A 17,828-nucleotide genomic window follows, 5' to 3' on the forward strand; every position below is an offset into this window, starting at 1 on the left:
ATTGCTTGATGCAGCTGCTCACTTCCGTGTTTGAAAAGTTCGGCCGGGAGCTCGTCCTTCCCAGTAGCCTTATTGTTTTTCAGCTCACGTATTGCCTTTTTAACCTCGTCTAGCGTTGGAGGCTCCACAGCTTGATCGTCGTCTGCGATGTTTACTCTGTTCCTCGATACTCCCTCACTCTCTCCATTCAACAATGTCTCAAAATGTTCTTTCCACCTGGCAGCCACCATTGTTTTATCTGTCAGCAAATTCCCCTCAAGGTCATTGCACATGGCGGGAGATGGCGCTGTTTTACTCCGCACACCATTGACAGTCGCGTAGAACCTTCGCATATCGTTCTGTTCCATACTTTCTTGCGCCTCAGCAATCACGCGTTCTTCGTATTGCCTTTTCTTTCTGCGGTGGGTTCGTTTCTCAGCTGCCCTTGCTACCTTGTACCGCTCTCTGTTCAGCCGGGTACCAGACACTAACATCCGGCTTCTGGCAACGTTCTTCTCATCCGTCAACCTCTGGCACTCCTCATCAAACCAGCCATTACGTGGTCGTCTTTGAGCTGTACCTATCACTTCTTGTGCTGTTGTGTTCACCGCTCCGTGGATTGTGTTCCACAGATTGTTGAGGTCCTCGTTCACGTTGATTTCGCTAATCCGCTCATCAAGCTTCTGGCGGTACTCTGCAGCAACACCTTCTACTGACAAGCGATGGATATTGAAACGCATCGATCTCCGGTTCGTTGAATTCGTAACGGTCGATAGACGCGCCCGAATTTTGCAGACAACAAGATAATGATCTGAGTCAATGTTAGCCCCCTAAAAGTCCTTACATCAATGACATCTGAGAAGTGCCGGCCATCCACCAACATGTGATCGATCTGGGAGCAAATTTCGCCATTTGGGTGTCTCCAGGTGTGCTTTCGGATATTCTTGCGTGCAAAGTAGGTGCTACTGATGGCCATAACTCTAGCAGCGGCGAAGTTTATCAGTTTCAGGCCGTTATCATTGGTTACTGTATGTAGGCTCTCTGTACCAATGATTGGACGAAAGAAATCTTCCCTCCCGACCTGCGCATTTGCATCTCCGATTACAATCTTCACGTCGTGTTTTGGGCACTCATCATAAGTTTTATCGAGACTGTCATAAAACGCGTCCTTCACGTCATCGGATTTATCGTTGGTTGGCGCATAGATGTTGATCAGGCTGTAGTTGAAGAATTTGCCCCGAATCCTTAATACACAGATGCGGTCGCTTACCGGTCTCCACCGCATAACACGCTTCATCTGCTTCCCGATCACTATGAACCCTACTCCATGTTCTGCCCTATCGCCACCGCTGTGATAGATATGATACTTGAAGGAAGTGTTGGCGATGGGATCCACCGCCCGGAATTCACGTTCTCCGGATCTAGGCCACCGTACTTCCTGAATAGCAGCTACGCTCACATTCACTTTTTGCAGTTCACGAGCCAAAAGGCCCGCTCGTCCAGGTTCATTTAAGGTTCTGACATTCCAAGTACCGAGTTTCCATTCATTGTCCTTATTTCGTTGCCGGGTCGGTTGCCGAAAATTCCGTTCGTTGTTTTCTCTTTCTTCGTTTTTCTGAGTAATGTTGGGGGTTTCAGTATGCTACCTTACCGGGGTCGCGATACCTACATCATGTTGGTGGGGCTGCCACCTTAGGTGTAGCTGACGTGATACAGCATTTCTTATTCAGCCGCTCGCTTCGAGACAGACGCTGTTTGAGCCGCACCTCCATGGTGAACAGACGCTCGAGGGTCGCACCTCCTCACTTTGCTATCACCACGATCCGGATCCATGTTTTTATCGTGGTGACATTGCCCAGGCTACGCTACCAGCATCTTTTGCTGGCGGTCTTTGTCATCGGCTGACCCGTGGAAGCGTGAGGTAGGAACTTGTGAGGACCAGAGCTGTTGGGACAACACTCCTTCCAGTTTGTCGACTCACCATTTGAAGCATACTAAACACCAAATAGAATAGATGAAACCCCATATATACAACATATATATTAGTTCATAACTTTCATTATTCTTTGTTCTCTTTTCTTTCGAGAAAGATTGCATATATCGTGAGATAATCACCCATATTCTTGTTTTCGTTCGAACTAAAAAAAAAAGTTTTTTAATGGTTCGAACGGTACCAACGAAAACAAGTTTTGTGTAGTCACCATCTCCAAAGTAACGGGAAATAAAATGGAAGTTGAAGACAGGCGACTTAATTCCAGTTGGAACGTAATAATAAAATTGGGAATTAGTTGTATTCATCTGAACAACTTTTCCAAAGACAGCAATATTCTGATTCTGATCTGAGCTGTCCAGTACAGTATAGGTCTTATCCATCTGAATAACTTTACTAAAGACAGCAACCTCCTATCTAGTCGAAACACTGAAAATGAAACTAACTCAGAGAGTGAGTCACTTTTACTGATTCATATAGAGAAATTTCTAAAATCGTAGGTCACTCAGCGCATGTGTAATCTGCGCTTTTAAATATTTTTCCATAGCAATGAGTAAAAGTGACTCACTCTTTGAAAAAGATTCATTTTCAGTGAATGTAGAAAAGCCAGATTTTATGAATCAAATAACACTAGCGCTGTATGGTGAGTGAATTCTAAACTAAGAGGTCTTGTCCATCTGAATAATTTCACTGAATACAGAAACCTGCTATCTGGTCGGGCTGTCAAGTTAAAACATAGAATTTTATGCAAATTGCACACTGAGCTTGATCATCCAATAGGCTTCCTTATGCAATCTGAATCACTTTTTTTTCTAGCTGAGATGGCAAACTACACTGAAAACGAATCTTACTCAGAAAGTTAGTCACTTTTACTGATAAACAGCTATTATCTTTATACCAAACAAATCTTAAATTCAATATGAATAAAATGGTGTAATTAACATAGAATTTCATTCATAAATGACCATGTTATAAGCGTTCAAACCCTAACGCAATTTCGTCACGCTGATGAGGTAAGGGGGCGGTACCCAAGAGAGAAATAATATTGAAGTTTCACTGAAAATCGGAATACCGCCGATTTATCCCATGAATATAACTCTTTCTGTAAAAATTTGTGGTCCTGAGAAGGACCAATTGTTCCATCTCCACTACGTTGTCCTATGTGAAAATGAGCATCGGTACCACATTGTTCTTAACTTGAAGCTCATCTCAGCCCGATATCATCCCGTCGACTCTCCACAAATGAGAGATAAATATGAGAGCGACATAAATATGTAAAACCGCCAGGATGATATCGGGTGGTTTTATGAAAATCGATTGACATTTCACTTAGTAATCGAACTAAAACACAATTTTAGGCACTAAAAAATAGGGTGCCTCAAACTACCCGAAAATGATTCGTGCCGTGCGCAACCACCTAGGTATTCGATTTATACTTTTGATCATATCCAGCGGCATTTCGAAATATTGAATTAAAGCCTTTTTTTTGAAAAATAATCCCATTGTGCACCGGTGAGTCGTAGGCCTGAAATTGTTATGTAGAACCAAACTATGGTGAATTTTGCGTGTACAAAACATAATTCAAAATAGGGATCTTGAAATATTTCTAACTTCAAAAATGCTATTGTTTTAAACATTTTTAACCATATCGCCAATTTTCGGCAAGAGTTTCAAAAAGTTTTCACGCAAAATTAAGCGTATTTGTGGTTCTGTGTCAAAATTTCAGCCCAACCATAAAACCCACAAAGTTACAGCATATCAAATTTGGCTAGTTTATAAACAAAATTCGGCCTTTGGTACCTTTTTATTGACCGCAGGTTTAAGTATATTTTTATATTTTTTATTTAAAGTATTATTAGTTGCCAACATTTCATCCTTTGACGGTAACTAAATCCGAAGAATACTTAATTACTTACAAATTAAAAAAAAATCATTATAACATGCCCCTCCCCCCTCCGAAACACGACTCCGCCCTTTTTTGTCAAAAAAATGTTATTATCCTTGAATAATAAGATGTATGTGACAAGTTATAGTGGTTGAATATTTTTAGCCAGCTAGAATTAATAAATAACCCACTGTCCGCCGGCCGCGCCCGAGCGCAGGTCGAGAAAGGAATGGGTAGGAATTAAACTCTAGAAAATCTTCACGTCCGCTTTGCGTGAAATATCACGTAGCTGATTTGTATTTAGAAAATCTCAAATGTTACGTAACGTTAGTAACTTTGACAGTTTTAGTGTATTTGTGTTTGTGTGTTTGGGACTTCGATATTTCCGTGAAACGAGATTTACGTGATTTTCAGGTAGGCAAAAAAAATCTATATGGCGTCACCGAGCGTGGTGGAAGAACTCCTCAAAGATTCAAAATTGCTCAGCGCTTGCTGCAAAAGTGGGACGGTAATTAGATTCTTTTACATTAGTTTATGAATGATTATATGTAGCCTTTTTTCAGACGGTGACATCAGCATTTTGAGTCTGCAAACAGGTGTTAATATTTTGTCATAAATAAAAAAAAAACAACTCATACTCGTTTCTACCTTATAATAATTAATTAGTCAATATTTTACAATTTTATGAGTAGGTATAAGTATTAATTTAAACACGTGAATTTATATCTTCCTGATAAAATTAATTAATTGACTGCTTCTATATATACTTCCCATTATTCTCATTAAAAATTCACGTACAAATTACATTAAAAGCATTTTAAACAAAACGGAATGTCACGTAAAAGTTACCAGATGTCCAGTAGTTTTCACCCCGATTTCACGTAAGCAGTACGTGGAAATCAGGTCTTATTTACCTGATTAATCACGTAGACGTGTAATTCCGGTAAAAGTTACGTGAAAAATAGGGTAAACGAAAACCACCTATGTTTTCAGGTCAATCGGACGTGAAGATTTTTCAGAGTGTAGAAATACTAGAAGAAGAGATGGGCGGAGAGAATGTTTTGAGCCAAATGAACTGTCAAAATCTGAGCCAAACGACCATTCCCATTAGATTTTTTTCCGAGGATTTGCCATTCTTAATTCTTAAATTTGAGGGTATTGCAATCGAACAGAAATTCGATCACCTTTATGTTTCGTGTGCTTCTCGAATTCAACTAGTTTTTGGAATCAAAAGCAATATTCTAACTCTATTGATTAATTGATCTTAGTTGGTTAATTAATGGCACCAAAAAATGTGCAAAATATTGCGTTGCAATCAATTATTAATTTGCACGTAAATCGAATCAAAAGTAAAAGTCATGTGAAATACTAAGTTTTAGCCGAGGGGGACGACTCTATATACGATGCAGAAAAGATTGTGTTTTGCTGTGGCTAGCTGCACGCACGCTGAGTAGATAGAAGGAAGATTTATGTCGATTTTGAAGATTTCCTGCAAAAAGATGAAGCACGATGCAAGTAGATGCGAGAAATGATTTTTGATGATTTTTCGAAGATTGATTCGCTAGTGTGAGATTTTTTTAGCATCTAGAATTGAGATTTAGATGTGTCGCCCCCCTCGGTTTTAGCAAGGGTTGCAAAATAATTTAGATACAAATCCCTGCTGCCGAATTGTATTCTGTTTTTTCCGCCCATCTCTCCCTCTGAGTATTTCTAGTAGGAATGTGTTGACGTGACACTCGCTTTGATGGAAGCCGAGAAATCCTGTGCACTTCCACGAGGAATCACTGGGATATTGGGTAAGAGGGTTTGGATTGCAGCAGAGTTCGTTTTGGTAAACGATAAGCTGAATTGATGTCCTAACGATATGAAGAGGATACTGTATAAATAAATAAAAAGGAATGATATCACTCAAATAACCAAGTGGAGCTGGAAAGGGATTTAGAATTTTAATGATAATGGTTATGGTAGTTAGTAAGGTGCATGGATGGTTTTGTAACATTGATCAACTTTATGTGGAATATATCGTCTGTAAATTTATGATTACCAATTCACGATATATTCCACGTAAAGTTGCCGACAATACAAAACCATCATGGACCTTACTGACTACCATAACCATTACCATTAAAATTCTTAAACCATTAGTAAAAAAGTTCTAATATAATTTTCTTTCCGAAAATGTGTGGAGAAAACAAGAATTTGGAATGGTAAAGAAGACAAGAATTTGGAATGGTAATGGTTCTTAACAACACATTATTTGTAATACACTGGACAGACTATGGCTTATATCATGTAATATAGGCTGTCTTGCAATGAGCACTCATACATAGGATTCCCAGTGAAAACTAGATGTATGAGTGCTCACTGCAAGACAGCTTATATTACATGATATAAGCCATAGTCTGTCCAGGGTATAAGGTTCATTTCCAAAAAAAAAAAAAAACAATATATGAGGTTAAAAGTTTATCACACAAACGTTCATGTAAAGTTCCATAACCGTTTCAGTTAAAGTTTAGCAGGGATTATAAACAATTTTTAACCATTTTCGGTAAGGTCAAGTTATGATTCGCGTTTATACGGATTTCCATGGTCATCTGGGAGGAGGTTCGCATCTAGTGCTTTTCCCAGGAACCGTTCACGGCCACCAGCTACCGCCCGTCCAGTCGTGGGCGTATCCAGCGAGGCATCCTTCAGCTTGCTCACAATCTCCGACACTGGTGAGAGACCAGCAGACGAGCACTTTTGCAAACCGTTAACTTGGTAATTCACGGTAACGTCGGCCACCGAATCACCACCAAATCTCGTGACGGACACATTATCAGCACTTTCTTCGGCTAATTTGCCAACCGGATCGTGTTCAAACTCGCACATGGTAACGAGAACACACCGAAAGCGTGACATCCGAACATTGTGAACTGGCCTCCTGGGAGGCAATGAAAATCACAAGCACACTTACACACCGTTGGTTACAAAAAACACCCGTGCAAAAAAACGGATCCAATAAACGTCGTTCTCGCGAAAGCAAACGTCTTCGAACGGCAAAAAAAAGGAACGCGGTGAGCAATTTTGTGATACGGAACTTCCACTGAAAATAAACCGGGAATGTACGAATTTCACCTCACCCAACTGCGAAACACGTTCAGAAGCAAAATAAGCACGCGTAAATAAACTGAAATTAAAAATTAGTCGCAATGCCACGAATTTCTCGTCGGGGAGAAAAATCAAACAACGCAGATTGCGACATCTCTTCTGATGCTTGCAAACATAATGAATCACGTTTTCTTTCTCCCGAATGAACACAAATAATGGCGTATCAATTAAAAAGATCACTGATCAATGACTGGATGTTCCAAAGGACCTGGTCCTGATGGAATACGTATATCATCACTGAAACTAGTTTTTTTTTCGGCGTATCATTTCAGATTGTAAAAAGCAGTTAATCCAGTAAGACATTTTACATTAGATCACGGTAAGAGGAACGCCCAATTTGAAATGATGCATGGAAAAAAATGGATTTGCATTTTTGTAAAACACACCAGAGTAAATTGCGCATTAAGATTCTCAATTTAGCTAAATTTCGTTTAGTGCAATAGTTTGTTTTAAATTCTATTTTGAGCTAAACAATTTTGATTAAAAATGTTGCAATTTTGTTGTTATTGAGAAAATTTAAAACAATTGAACAAGCTAATTCAATTCAAACAATTTGTCATATTTGTATGAAGACCATTTGTATTTAAATATGCAAGAACATCGGTAGAACCAAAACCACCAACAAATCGAGATGTGACAAGTCTATTCACAAGGTGATGCATCTCATGTAACAAAATGTCATCAATTACGTAATTTTCTTCTCTTGAGAAAAAATGTGGCTGGTGTAATCTTTACAACGAGTTATCCGAGGAGAGGCCACTTAACCCCCACGCTAGGATGGGTGTTGACTATTTGCAAGATAAATTAAACTCAGTTTGTATGTGCAAGTAGCCAGTTCTCTTCCACGAGATCAAAACGTACTATTAAAACGATATTAAAAGTTTATTATTGCTCCGAAATGGTGCCACTTCAAATGAGACCCTCACTCAATATAGCTTGTAGATAGAAAACATGCCACTGCCATTCAAAAGCAATCTCTCATTAAAAACTAAAAATCTGGGATGGAATGTTAATGTTTCATTAGCCACAATAAACACGTCAAAGCTGTCATCCCTTCGTCCAAGCACGGATGGTTGAGAAAGAAGTAAAACTATTGTCGTGTAGCTGTACAGAATACAGATCATTCACGGTTGTGGCCTTGCGCGACCCTCAGAAAGGTCTACCCATCCGCACAAATCATTCGTTTGTCTCGGTGTCACTTGACGCAATTTAGATATTGGCATATAGCTTAGCTAGGCTATTTGCAAACTTGAGAGCAACGTGTTTGAATAAGGTTTGTCATCATCATTTGGCTGGTGCCTGGTGCCTCATATCATTGCGCCGGTCTCTGTAGGGGTACAGTCAGGTCATTACAAAAATTACTTGTACCGTGTGAAATGAGGAAACGAGCAAAGGAATCACCTCTGCTGGAAGTAGGCTATAGAAGCGATCACTGACCGCTGATGAAGGTGTATAGATCTTGATGTGCTGTTATAAGATTACAAAGTGGCGTACAAGCCACCATAGTAAATTTTCACTTTTTACTGTATTCGTAATCGTCACTTTATATTACACTCAAAAACACTCCTTTCATGATTGAAATGTATTGTGGAAGTACACAGAAAAAGTGACGTAAATCATACATTTTCGGAGAGATTTTTTCACTGTTTCTACGTGTAAATGACATGAACCATATAAAAATGTTGGAGCTCGATAGAAATTTTAAGTGGTAAAGTTCATGTTTTTGGTTAGTTTTGATCTTATTCAACAGATCGAATAATATTTTGGCAAATTTTTACAATCACATGATTGCGAGTTTGTTGTACAGATGCAAAGTTGCCAGTTTGAATGTACATACAAATATTTTTTTTGTTTTCTGAAAAAACTGCTCAACATTGCTTTACGTCACTTTTTCATCTCGAGGCAGTGTAAATGTTGGATCTCATGTATGAATCGAAACAAGCATACGCACACTCGGGTTTTTTAAATGCTGTGAGGTTCTAGAAATTATCTCTTTTGCGTTTACAAATTGAAACGCAAAAAACAAGATTTACATTCTTCTACCTTTGTACGATCCCACCGAGCACGATAAGTAGGCAATATTGATTTATGTAGCGTTATAACACAGAGGTTATAATCTATTTGTAATTGAACTCTCTTGGGTAGAACACATATTTGTGGACTCTTAAAGGGATATTATTCTAGAATTTTACTTACATCGCATGTAGAACTTGTTGTATTTTTGGTTCCATTGGATCGCGATTGGCAAAAATGTGCGGGTTGTTCTGCCGGATGGTGAATCCATGAACGAATATCTTCTTTGCATACTCCAGATCACCTTTAGTTGAATGAACGTAACGTTGCAGAAGTAGTGGATCTGTGGGGTTAAAAACGGTCGATCGGCATTGGATTATTACTATTATTAGCTACAATTATCGAATGGCAATTTAACAATCAGAAAAGAGTATACAAGTAGACGTGTAATGCGACATGCACCTCGGTATGCACGCTTTGAATTCACATTCGATCGTTCTTCCGGGTGCAATGTTGACATTGGACAGTTGGATAGTTTTGGTTTTACATAACAACAGTTGGACGTTGGGCCGTGACATAGCATTTTTTGTGCAAAACGGAACAAATCATTGAAAGCTAAATAACAGGGCTTTCGTGCACAAAGAATTTATGAACTGCAGTTTTTTTTCAATTTCCTGGCTTATCTTAAAATAATGCGTAATTTATCAAATTATAGTAAGGACAGGCATCAACCAAAAGTACAATAATCAGATTTGGGAAGAAGGACATAGTACAAAATTCTGTTTTGCATGAAACAATTATTTTCAATAAACACCAATCTTTTTTTTTTTATAGACATTTTTAGCCGAAGCCAGTTTATCTACGATGACTTTAGTACAATAATGGTAATTCTATAAAGGTATAGTCAATGGGCCCTTGAATAAAATGAGCAAAATATTTAGTTTCCCGTGCTTCTCTTATGAGTATAGTATAGTGTATAGTAATTTTATTCATATGACCCAAACTAACAGGAACTTAGAAGTTATCGAAAATTACAAAAAATCATTGGTTGATCAGCGATGATTAATTAGGTGATACATACATTTAGGCGTTTTCCGAGTTAGAATGTGCCTTGAGATGTTCAAACAAATTAATAGGATTAATCGCTGATCAACCAACGATTTTTGTGATTTTCGAGAACTTCTAGCGATTGGATCTGCTTAGAATGTTTCAGAAATTAAGTTTAATTATTATTTTAACTAACTCTTTGGTTTTTTTGGTGCTACAAGAATTGTTGACATGCTTAGTAATGTTTCGAAAATGACCAATTTCCCATACATTTTTGTATGGCGTCCTTATATTTATTTCCGAAGGAGAAAATCACATTTCCATTTATTTCCCCTGCGTACATGATGCAATTGGTTATTTCTATGGGTGATATTGTAGCATGATAATGTGGCTTCCAAAAATACATGGTTTAGAATTCCTCTGATTCTTATATTTGGTAGGCGCCATGCTTTTTTATGTGTCTTTATATTTATTTCCGGGAGTGTAGCGCCATTAGTGCTTTACTATTCATTAACCATTCAATAGGCAACAATATGAATAATAGTATAATTAATTCTAAACAAACATTAGTTCAATCATTACTGATTACAAACTTTCATGGTTCTCAGGCTTGAGCGCACCGAACAGCAGTATACTAGTGGATTGCTGTCTCGTTCGGTTGAGTGCTCGCTCTTTATAGTACTGCTATCGCTCTGCTCGAGCTTTTTCCATAAGGCAAAGTACCCAAACGGTAACAAGCCCAAGTGCATTTGGAGAACCTAGAGAATCATTTACATTCATTTCATGCATTCATTTACATTCATTTGCCTCTAACTTTTTTCATCAACAGCATTCCACAAAATGATGTATAGAGCTTTAGTAGGGTTTGTTATTAGCAACAACTTTTGCCCATAACTCAAATCTGTATCTTTTATGCATCACGAATTAGAGCGGGCAGTAGGTACTCGTTACTGTTTTTCAGTGAATGTAAAATACATTCACTGAAAAACAGTATTGGGTTCTGTTTGCTCTGGTTCGTCATGCATAAGATATACGGATTTGAGTTCTTAACAAAAGTTGTAGCTAATAAAAAAAATCTACAAAAGCTCCATACATTATTTTGCGGAACTCTGTTGATGAAAAATGTTAGGGGCAAATGAATGTAAATGAATGCACGAAATGAATGCAAATGATTTTCCATGCCTGACCTAGAGTCTGTGTATAAGAGTCACGTCAAGACATGTGTCATTTATCATTATATCAGAATTATCTTGACAACAAATATTACAAATTCTGATTACTGATCATTACACCCAACCGGTGGATGTAAGATTCGCTTACAATTATGTGGGATTCATCATCAGAGGATGTAAGTGGAGACCGCATGAACCGAGGATGCGATATACCTAGCTGCGGTCCAATGCAAGAAAATTGGAGACCGAAAAATGTAGAGTGTATTAGTGAGGTAAATTAATTATGTCGAAAAAAAAATAGGAAAAAGGTTACCGACTGGACTCGAACAACGAACGTTGCGATTATCAGACCTGTGCTTTCTCCACTGCTCTCTCCATGCTTCTGAATAAGGATAGCCTAAAAGCAAACAAGAAGCGCTCATTTCCTCTCACACTCGACTTCGTATGCTTTTTCTGCTGGAGAGATTCGAGGCAAGGGTGTGCGTCGTTCTACCAACAATCAATACAAAACTAACGATTTTAAATTGGCTCACCACTTTAGTAGCCTATTGGTCCCAAGCAAACGATTAACGTACCCTATTCTAGTTGAAATTCTATTACTACACTATGTTTGTTTTGATTCGCTATGAAAGTTTGACAAATAACATCAGGGGTGTGTGGATTCATGCAGAACATGCAGGGGTGAGTGAAATAGCTTGGGACTGCTTGGGACCATTGTTCTGGTACTGAGTGAGCCAAAAATAATAATAATTTTCTTCGGGACCCAGTGGTCTTAGAGTTACCTCTATGGTTCTACCATGTTATACATAAAAATCAAGGCAAATGCTTGCTTGTGTAGGTGAAAGCACAGACAGAATACGAAATAAAAAAGGCAAAAAACCATGACATCGCCTGCAAGGTCAACTTCTAACATTCGCTGCGATGTTCATGAACAGAGGATGATAGGAACTGGAACTAACATTCATTGTAATAGATTTTTGGTTTGCGTGTACCAAACATATCCCATGACAATTCAAAGCTCACTGCGTGTTTATGATCATTTCTTCGATTATATTTTATAGGGGAAATGGATGTAATGTCAACCTAAATGCCCCTTATTTGGGCCCATACATAAATTCAGCAATCGACTAACTAAAAAAAATCCATTATTACCGTCCCAATGACGCGTTCATTTAGATAAAATTGATAAATAGCAGATTTTTAGCGATGGGCCCAATCTTAGATCCAAAGGCTAACAGTAGAGCCATTTCCCCTATTTTATTGCAATACCATGCAGCTTTCATGGAGCTTTCATAGGATCATATTAATGCTTAATAACTAACCGGTTTGAAAGTTTGACTTGGCTGCACTCTCATACACCGACACAAGAGGAAAACATGATGTTCAAAAATTTCGCCAAAAAAATTACAACTTTACACGACCACATTACAAAATCTGTTCATATGGTGAAATATTAAAAATGTTGTATACTTTTTATCGGGGAATAAAAAAAACTTTCTGTAAACAACATACGACAAACGAGCATGATTGTCATTCCACGATTCCACCATTCCGAGTATCTTGTGTTGCAACTTGAACTTATTGGTATAATGTTCGCATACAACATTGTCTATATTTCTCCACTTTTTGATTCCTTGCTTCTTATGCAAACCTATACAACACTTGTTCGCTAACTGGACGTTCGTTAATTGGGTAGCGAGTAAAGGGCCCACAAACCATTTGTTTACAAATGGCTTTTGCGCCGTTTTCAAATGTTAGCACTGATATTACATGATAAAAGCCATAGTCTGTACGGAGTATAAGAATACAACGATGCGCTTATTAGATTAGATTTAACTTCTTTGAAATATTCTTTACTCATACACTGTGAATCTTTTTAACGCAAAATCTAGTTTGAAATTTATGCAAACACACACACACACACACAAATCTAGTTTGAAATTTATGCAAATTATACTTACGAATATTTTGAGGTAAATGAGGCTGGGTTGTGAGCCATTCCTTCAATGCCGCTGCACCTTCTTCCCAGTTGATTCCTTTTTCAATACCCATCTTTGCGTTGAATGGATCTGTTTCGATCTGCTGTTCCGGTTGTTTTAATATTCAAAACGCACTGTTGAATACATTGAACTTTATTGTGTTTGCTTCTGGTTTCTTTTTGTAATCATACGCGGTTTTCAGTAGTTTATAGCGACTGGTCGTTGGGGTTTATGGAGCAAAAAAGAAACAATTCAAGAATCTCTTCTCTTTCGATGACGTCAATCGATCGACCACTAAGCAGAACGGAATGCTCAAAGGTATCGCTTATTTACAATAACATTATTTCAATGGCAATGGGCTTGTTTATCGGAACTGAACGTCGTAGATCAATTAAAATGGTTTTATTGAGCGGTCATTGAAACAGCACGCTTTCTAATTAAAGATATAATTTTGTATGTCCTTAGTTTCTCAATGACACTGATGAAACAGTGCTGACATATCAGTTTCAAAATGATCGCAAGATTTATTTTTAACACCTAAATGTACAGAGAAAACGAAACCTTTTGTGATTATACATGAGATTTGCAACTAAAATCCATTTATGTGAACGAGCGTAGCAGAAACATGAATGACAGCGGAGCGATGGTCTTAGTAGGCGAGTAAACTCATTAATAGGTTTGTGACTTGTAAAAGAAAAACAAGAAATGCGCAAACCGTGTCCCATCTGAAGCATACAAACCGGTAAACATGAGCACCAGCGAGAGGCGAAACCGCGGAGGAAGCAATCAGTAGACTTTTAGTTTTACAGCCGCATGACTGACCATCGATAGCGACCTTGACTTTGGGATTGGATTTGTGGGATTTGTGATTTGGATGTATTTAACCTCATGACAGAGTTATCCAATCAAGTGTAAGGGTGTCAACAACAACGTCCTAAGAGGGGTTACACAAACTTTGAAACTGTAAGTAATGCGGAAAAACTAAAGAAGAATGTCACAGTTTTAAATGTTATTTTCGGTTGGTGTAACCTCAAGAATGGATCCAAAGTTTTCATTGGATATCTCTCTAACTTTTGAAAGATATATATATTCTCGCTTCTGGATCAAACTGAATCTGCATATATTAATTTGGCTTGTTTTTTGGAGCTCGTTCTGACTCAAATCGAATGGAAATATTATTAGCATAAATATTCTAAGGGGGTAAGAAAAAGTTTATTCTTCTTCTTCTTCGCATTTCAAGCTTATTGCATATCGCATATTAGCTTATTTCGTGCTCTCAACTTAGTGTTCTAGATGCACTTCCACAGTTATTAATTGAGAGCTTTCGATGTCTGTAGCATATTTTTGATCTATTTTAAACTCCCCTCCCCTCTCATAGCTTATTTTGCTTAAACTAATACATGGCCAGTTACAACTTCAGAGTTCCCCCCTCCCCCTCAAATTCTACGTAATTTCTGCATGTTTCCTTGTACACTCAGGTCTTTTTTACACGGGGGATACGGTCCGTGTAAAAAAAAACCTACGAGATTTTGATTTTTCGCATGTTTAAATATTTTTAAAAAATCGGATTTTGATGCCATTTGTAATTAAAGCATGATATGGTCCATATAGACATATTTTAAAAATTTCTGTATTTACACCAAAAATTGTGTTTTTTTTTTAAGTATGCCATTCGATTACAAATAGCTTGAAACGGATAATGTGATTGGAATCAAGTCGATAGGTTGTATCGTTGTCGAGAAATCGTTAAAAACGTACCGTGTAAATCGTGGAAAACCGTGTAAAAAAACCGTGTAAAAAAAACCGCGTAAAAAAACCGTGTAAAAAAAGACTTCAGTGTAGTTAGTTTTACATTCATAAACTATGATTTGAAAATAAATAATATATGATCAGTTACTCGGAAAAATCGGAGACCGCTACATGTGAATATCATCGACTGACCATACCAACTAGCGGTTGGTCTATCAATCCAAAAATTAACACCAATATCCAGTTAATAAAAGTATATCATTATCTCATTATCGTAGTCTTATCATGTGTCATGTAGCTTTCAACTGGCCCACATTTATATGCGAAAAATTTTATATATATTTTTTTCAAACGGGTTACACCTAGATTTGCTTTTTAGGTGAGAAAACCACTCACTGAAAATTTCAGCTCATTCGGATGTAACACGAACTGGCGCTTAAGGTTTAAAGTTCATATGCATGGAAAAATGTCACTCCTTCGACCTTTAGTGCATAGAACTGGTTCAGTATACTCGATTAAGCTCAAAATGTCAGCACTTGTAACTTAAGCTTAGTTTTATACAGATATTGTATTTTGAATATATGTAAGCATTTCGTTCGTATATTTAAACGAAATAGAGGTAAATTGGCCCAAAAAATAAAAGTTTATATATTCCACGTGCAAACACCCACATTCATGACTTTAGGTAAGAAAAGCACTATCTTAATTATACAGCTGAATGTAACACGCACTGGATATAAAGTTTTTTTTTTATGTAGAAATGTAGGCTCATAAACATTAAAAAGCGAATATTTCAATCAAACTAACTGGATTCATGATGCAGGTTTCAGCAAAGTTACTACTTATTGTTTGAACTGTTTGAAGACTTCTGAAAAACTAAGTTAAATCCATTAAAGAACCATTTGTATGATCGAAATAGTGAAGGGCTTTCAAGCTTTTTATTCAAAATTTCCTTATAAAATTCAAACTAAAAGCGCCAGCTTATCTTAAAACCTACTAATAAATGAGCTAAAACTTTCAGGCAGTAGGAAAAATCCAACATTTATTTTTTAGATTATATTTTTGATCTCCCGAGCAATCTCTGAGATCAAGTTGAAATCTAAATTTGATGTTGTGATTTCGCTGATAATGATTATACAGGTTGCTGTCGTTGTGGTCGTTTCAACGGTTAAAATATCAAAATTGAGAGCAAAAAAAATCTTCCTGTGACATCACATTGAAAACTATTTCTGCTATCAGTGAGAGCAAACTGAAAACCAAATTTGATATCATTTTTTCCTGTTGATAACTAAACAAGTATTCAATTTGATGTTATACTAAGCAATGAAAACAAAATTTGGCATCACATTTGTCAATTGCGTAAACTGAAATCAAATTATGATTTCAGTTTGATGTTGATATCAAAACTTGATTTCAATTTGCTGTTGTTTTGATGCTGAACTTTGCTCGGGGAATGTGACATGCGAAAATTTTAAGCCTGCTGCGGTAGGTCAAAAGAAAAAAAAGAACAGTCCAAAAACAGTTTACTGACCATGAAAAAAAAACACATTTGTCCAGCTGACGTGTAACACCAGGCACCGGTTCTGCTGAGGGTCATATGGCTATTAAATTTTCAATACGTCATCAGACATCCGTGCAACTAACGAATGGATTAAATATAAAATCCAGCGTGTAATTAATTCAGAGTTGCCGAATTCTCGTGGCTATGCAGCGTATCTGCCTCTGAGGTTGAATTGATCGCTCCGATGGGCAAGTCCTTCTGTATAAGATCCAAGCCAAAGCAATCGTTTGATGTACTTTAGTTCAGATTGACTGGCGAACACAAAGTTGTCTTTTAAAATAAAGCCAACTATGACTAGGTAATATGTATTTTGCATACTAACTTCCTATTGTTCACAGTTACATACCTTAAGCATGTGTTTTATTTAGGTACTTAACAAAGCAACTTGATTGCCCTAAACAAAAAGACTAATCAAACTCAGTAACTTGATTGATTCAATCGCAAATATTTTTCGTCGATGGCATTCTGAAGGACGGCCACAGAGGTGGAAATAGAAAGTAATTAAAAACGTTCCAACTCGCGATTCATTCCGTTGCAGTAGTTTCCAAAATGAGAAAAAAAATATGCAAACTATCTGACACGAATTAATGTCGGCAGTTAGATTGATGGAGAACGATGAACAAGACACTAACGGATGAGCTAATCTGCAGATTTCGCGCGCAAAATGTTTCAAAATCTAAACTAACTTTCGTTGGCAATTGGTGCAATTTTTACGCTAAACTGCATACCTATAAAACTGGAAGCAAGACAAGTTTTGTAACATTTATATTTCAGTTTGAGTGACAAGAAATCTGATCTAATATATGTTGGTTGGTTGGTTGCCACCATAAGAGTGATTTTCCAACGGGATAGCAAGATTTTTAATAGCAATGGTTTAAGCTTTAGAGGGGGGAGGGGTTGGAGGGTATTGAATAAGATGGCTTCTTAATTTGAATAAAGACATTTATATACATACATACATTTACATAAGGTGCTATCCACAAAATACGCACACAGTACCTATAGTCTACGTTTTTATGGTGTTAAGGAATAATTTTGAGTATGTTACATTTAAGTATAATTTTACAAAATTAGATCCTTTTTGAAAAAAATTGTTGGTATACGTGGTAACTTTTATTATTACAGAACTTGTCTACCAAATATTTTTTTGTTTCCACTATTTTTCGATATTTTTGATAAATCTTCATATTTTTTTGTTGCACTACTTTTTGCGCATAGGAACGACAGCTTACGGTAATTCATTGAAAATTGTTGTGTCAGATAGATTCGTCACAGTACACAGTAGGCATGGAAATTACTAATG

At 37.2% G+C, this 17,828-nt stretch overlaps 1 protein-coding gene across 1 annotated transcript in view; it reads right to left on the reverse strand.

The window, feature by feature from the left end:
- Nucleotides 1-17,828, reverse strand: part of LOC135700650 (alpha-tocopherol transfer protein-like) — a 33,333-nt gene that overhangs the window by 8,325 nt on the left and 7,180 nt on the right. The window contains exons 2-3 of the mRNA XM_065221229.1: nt 13,198-13,349; nt 9,201-9,360 (exon numbers count right to left, since the gene is read on the reverse strand). Of these exons, the coding sequence (XP_065077301.1) occupies nt 9,201-9,360; nt 13,198-13,288 (251 nt within the window). The 5' untranslated portion in view covers nt 13,289-13,349. The remainder of the gene's footprint in view (nt 1-9,200; nt 9,361-13,197; nt 13,350-17,828) is intronic.

Source organism: Ochlerotatus camptorhynchus, unplaced genomic scaffold (assembly GCF_037179485.1).
Source record: "Ochlerotatus camptorhynchus isolate MF236.1 unplaced genomic scaffold, CSIRO-AGI_Acam_v1.1 ptg000140l, whole genome shotgun sequence".
Taxonomy (NCBI): Eukaryota; Metazoa; Arthropoda; class Insecta; order Diptera; family Culicidae; genus Ochlerotatus; species Ochlerotatus camptorhynchus.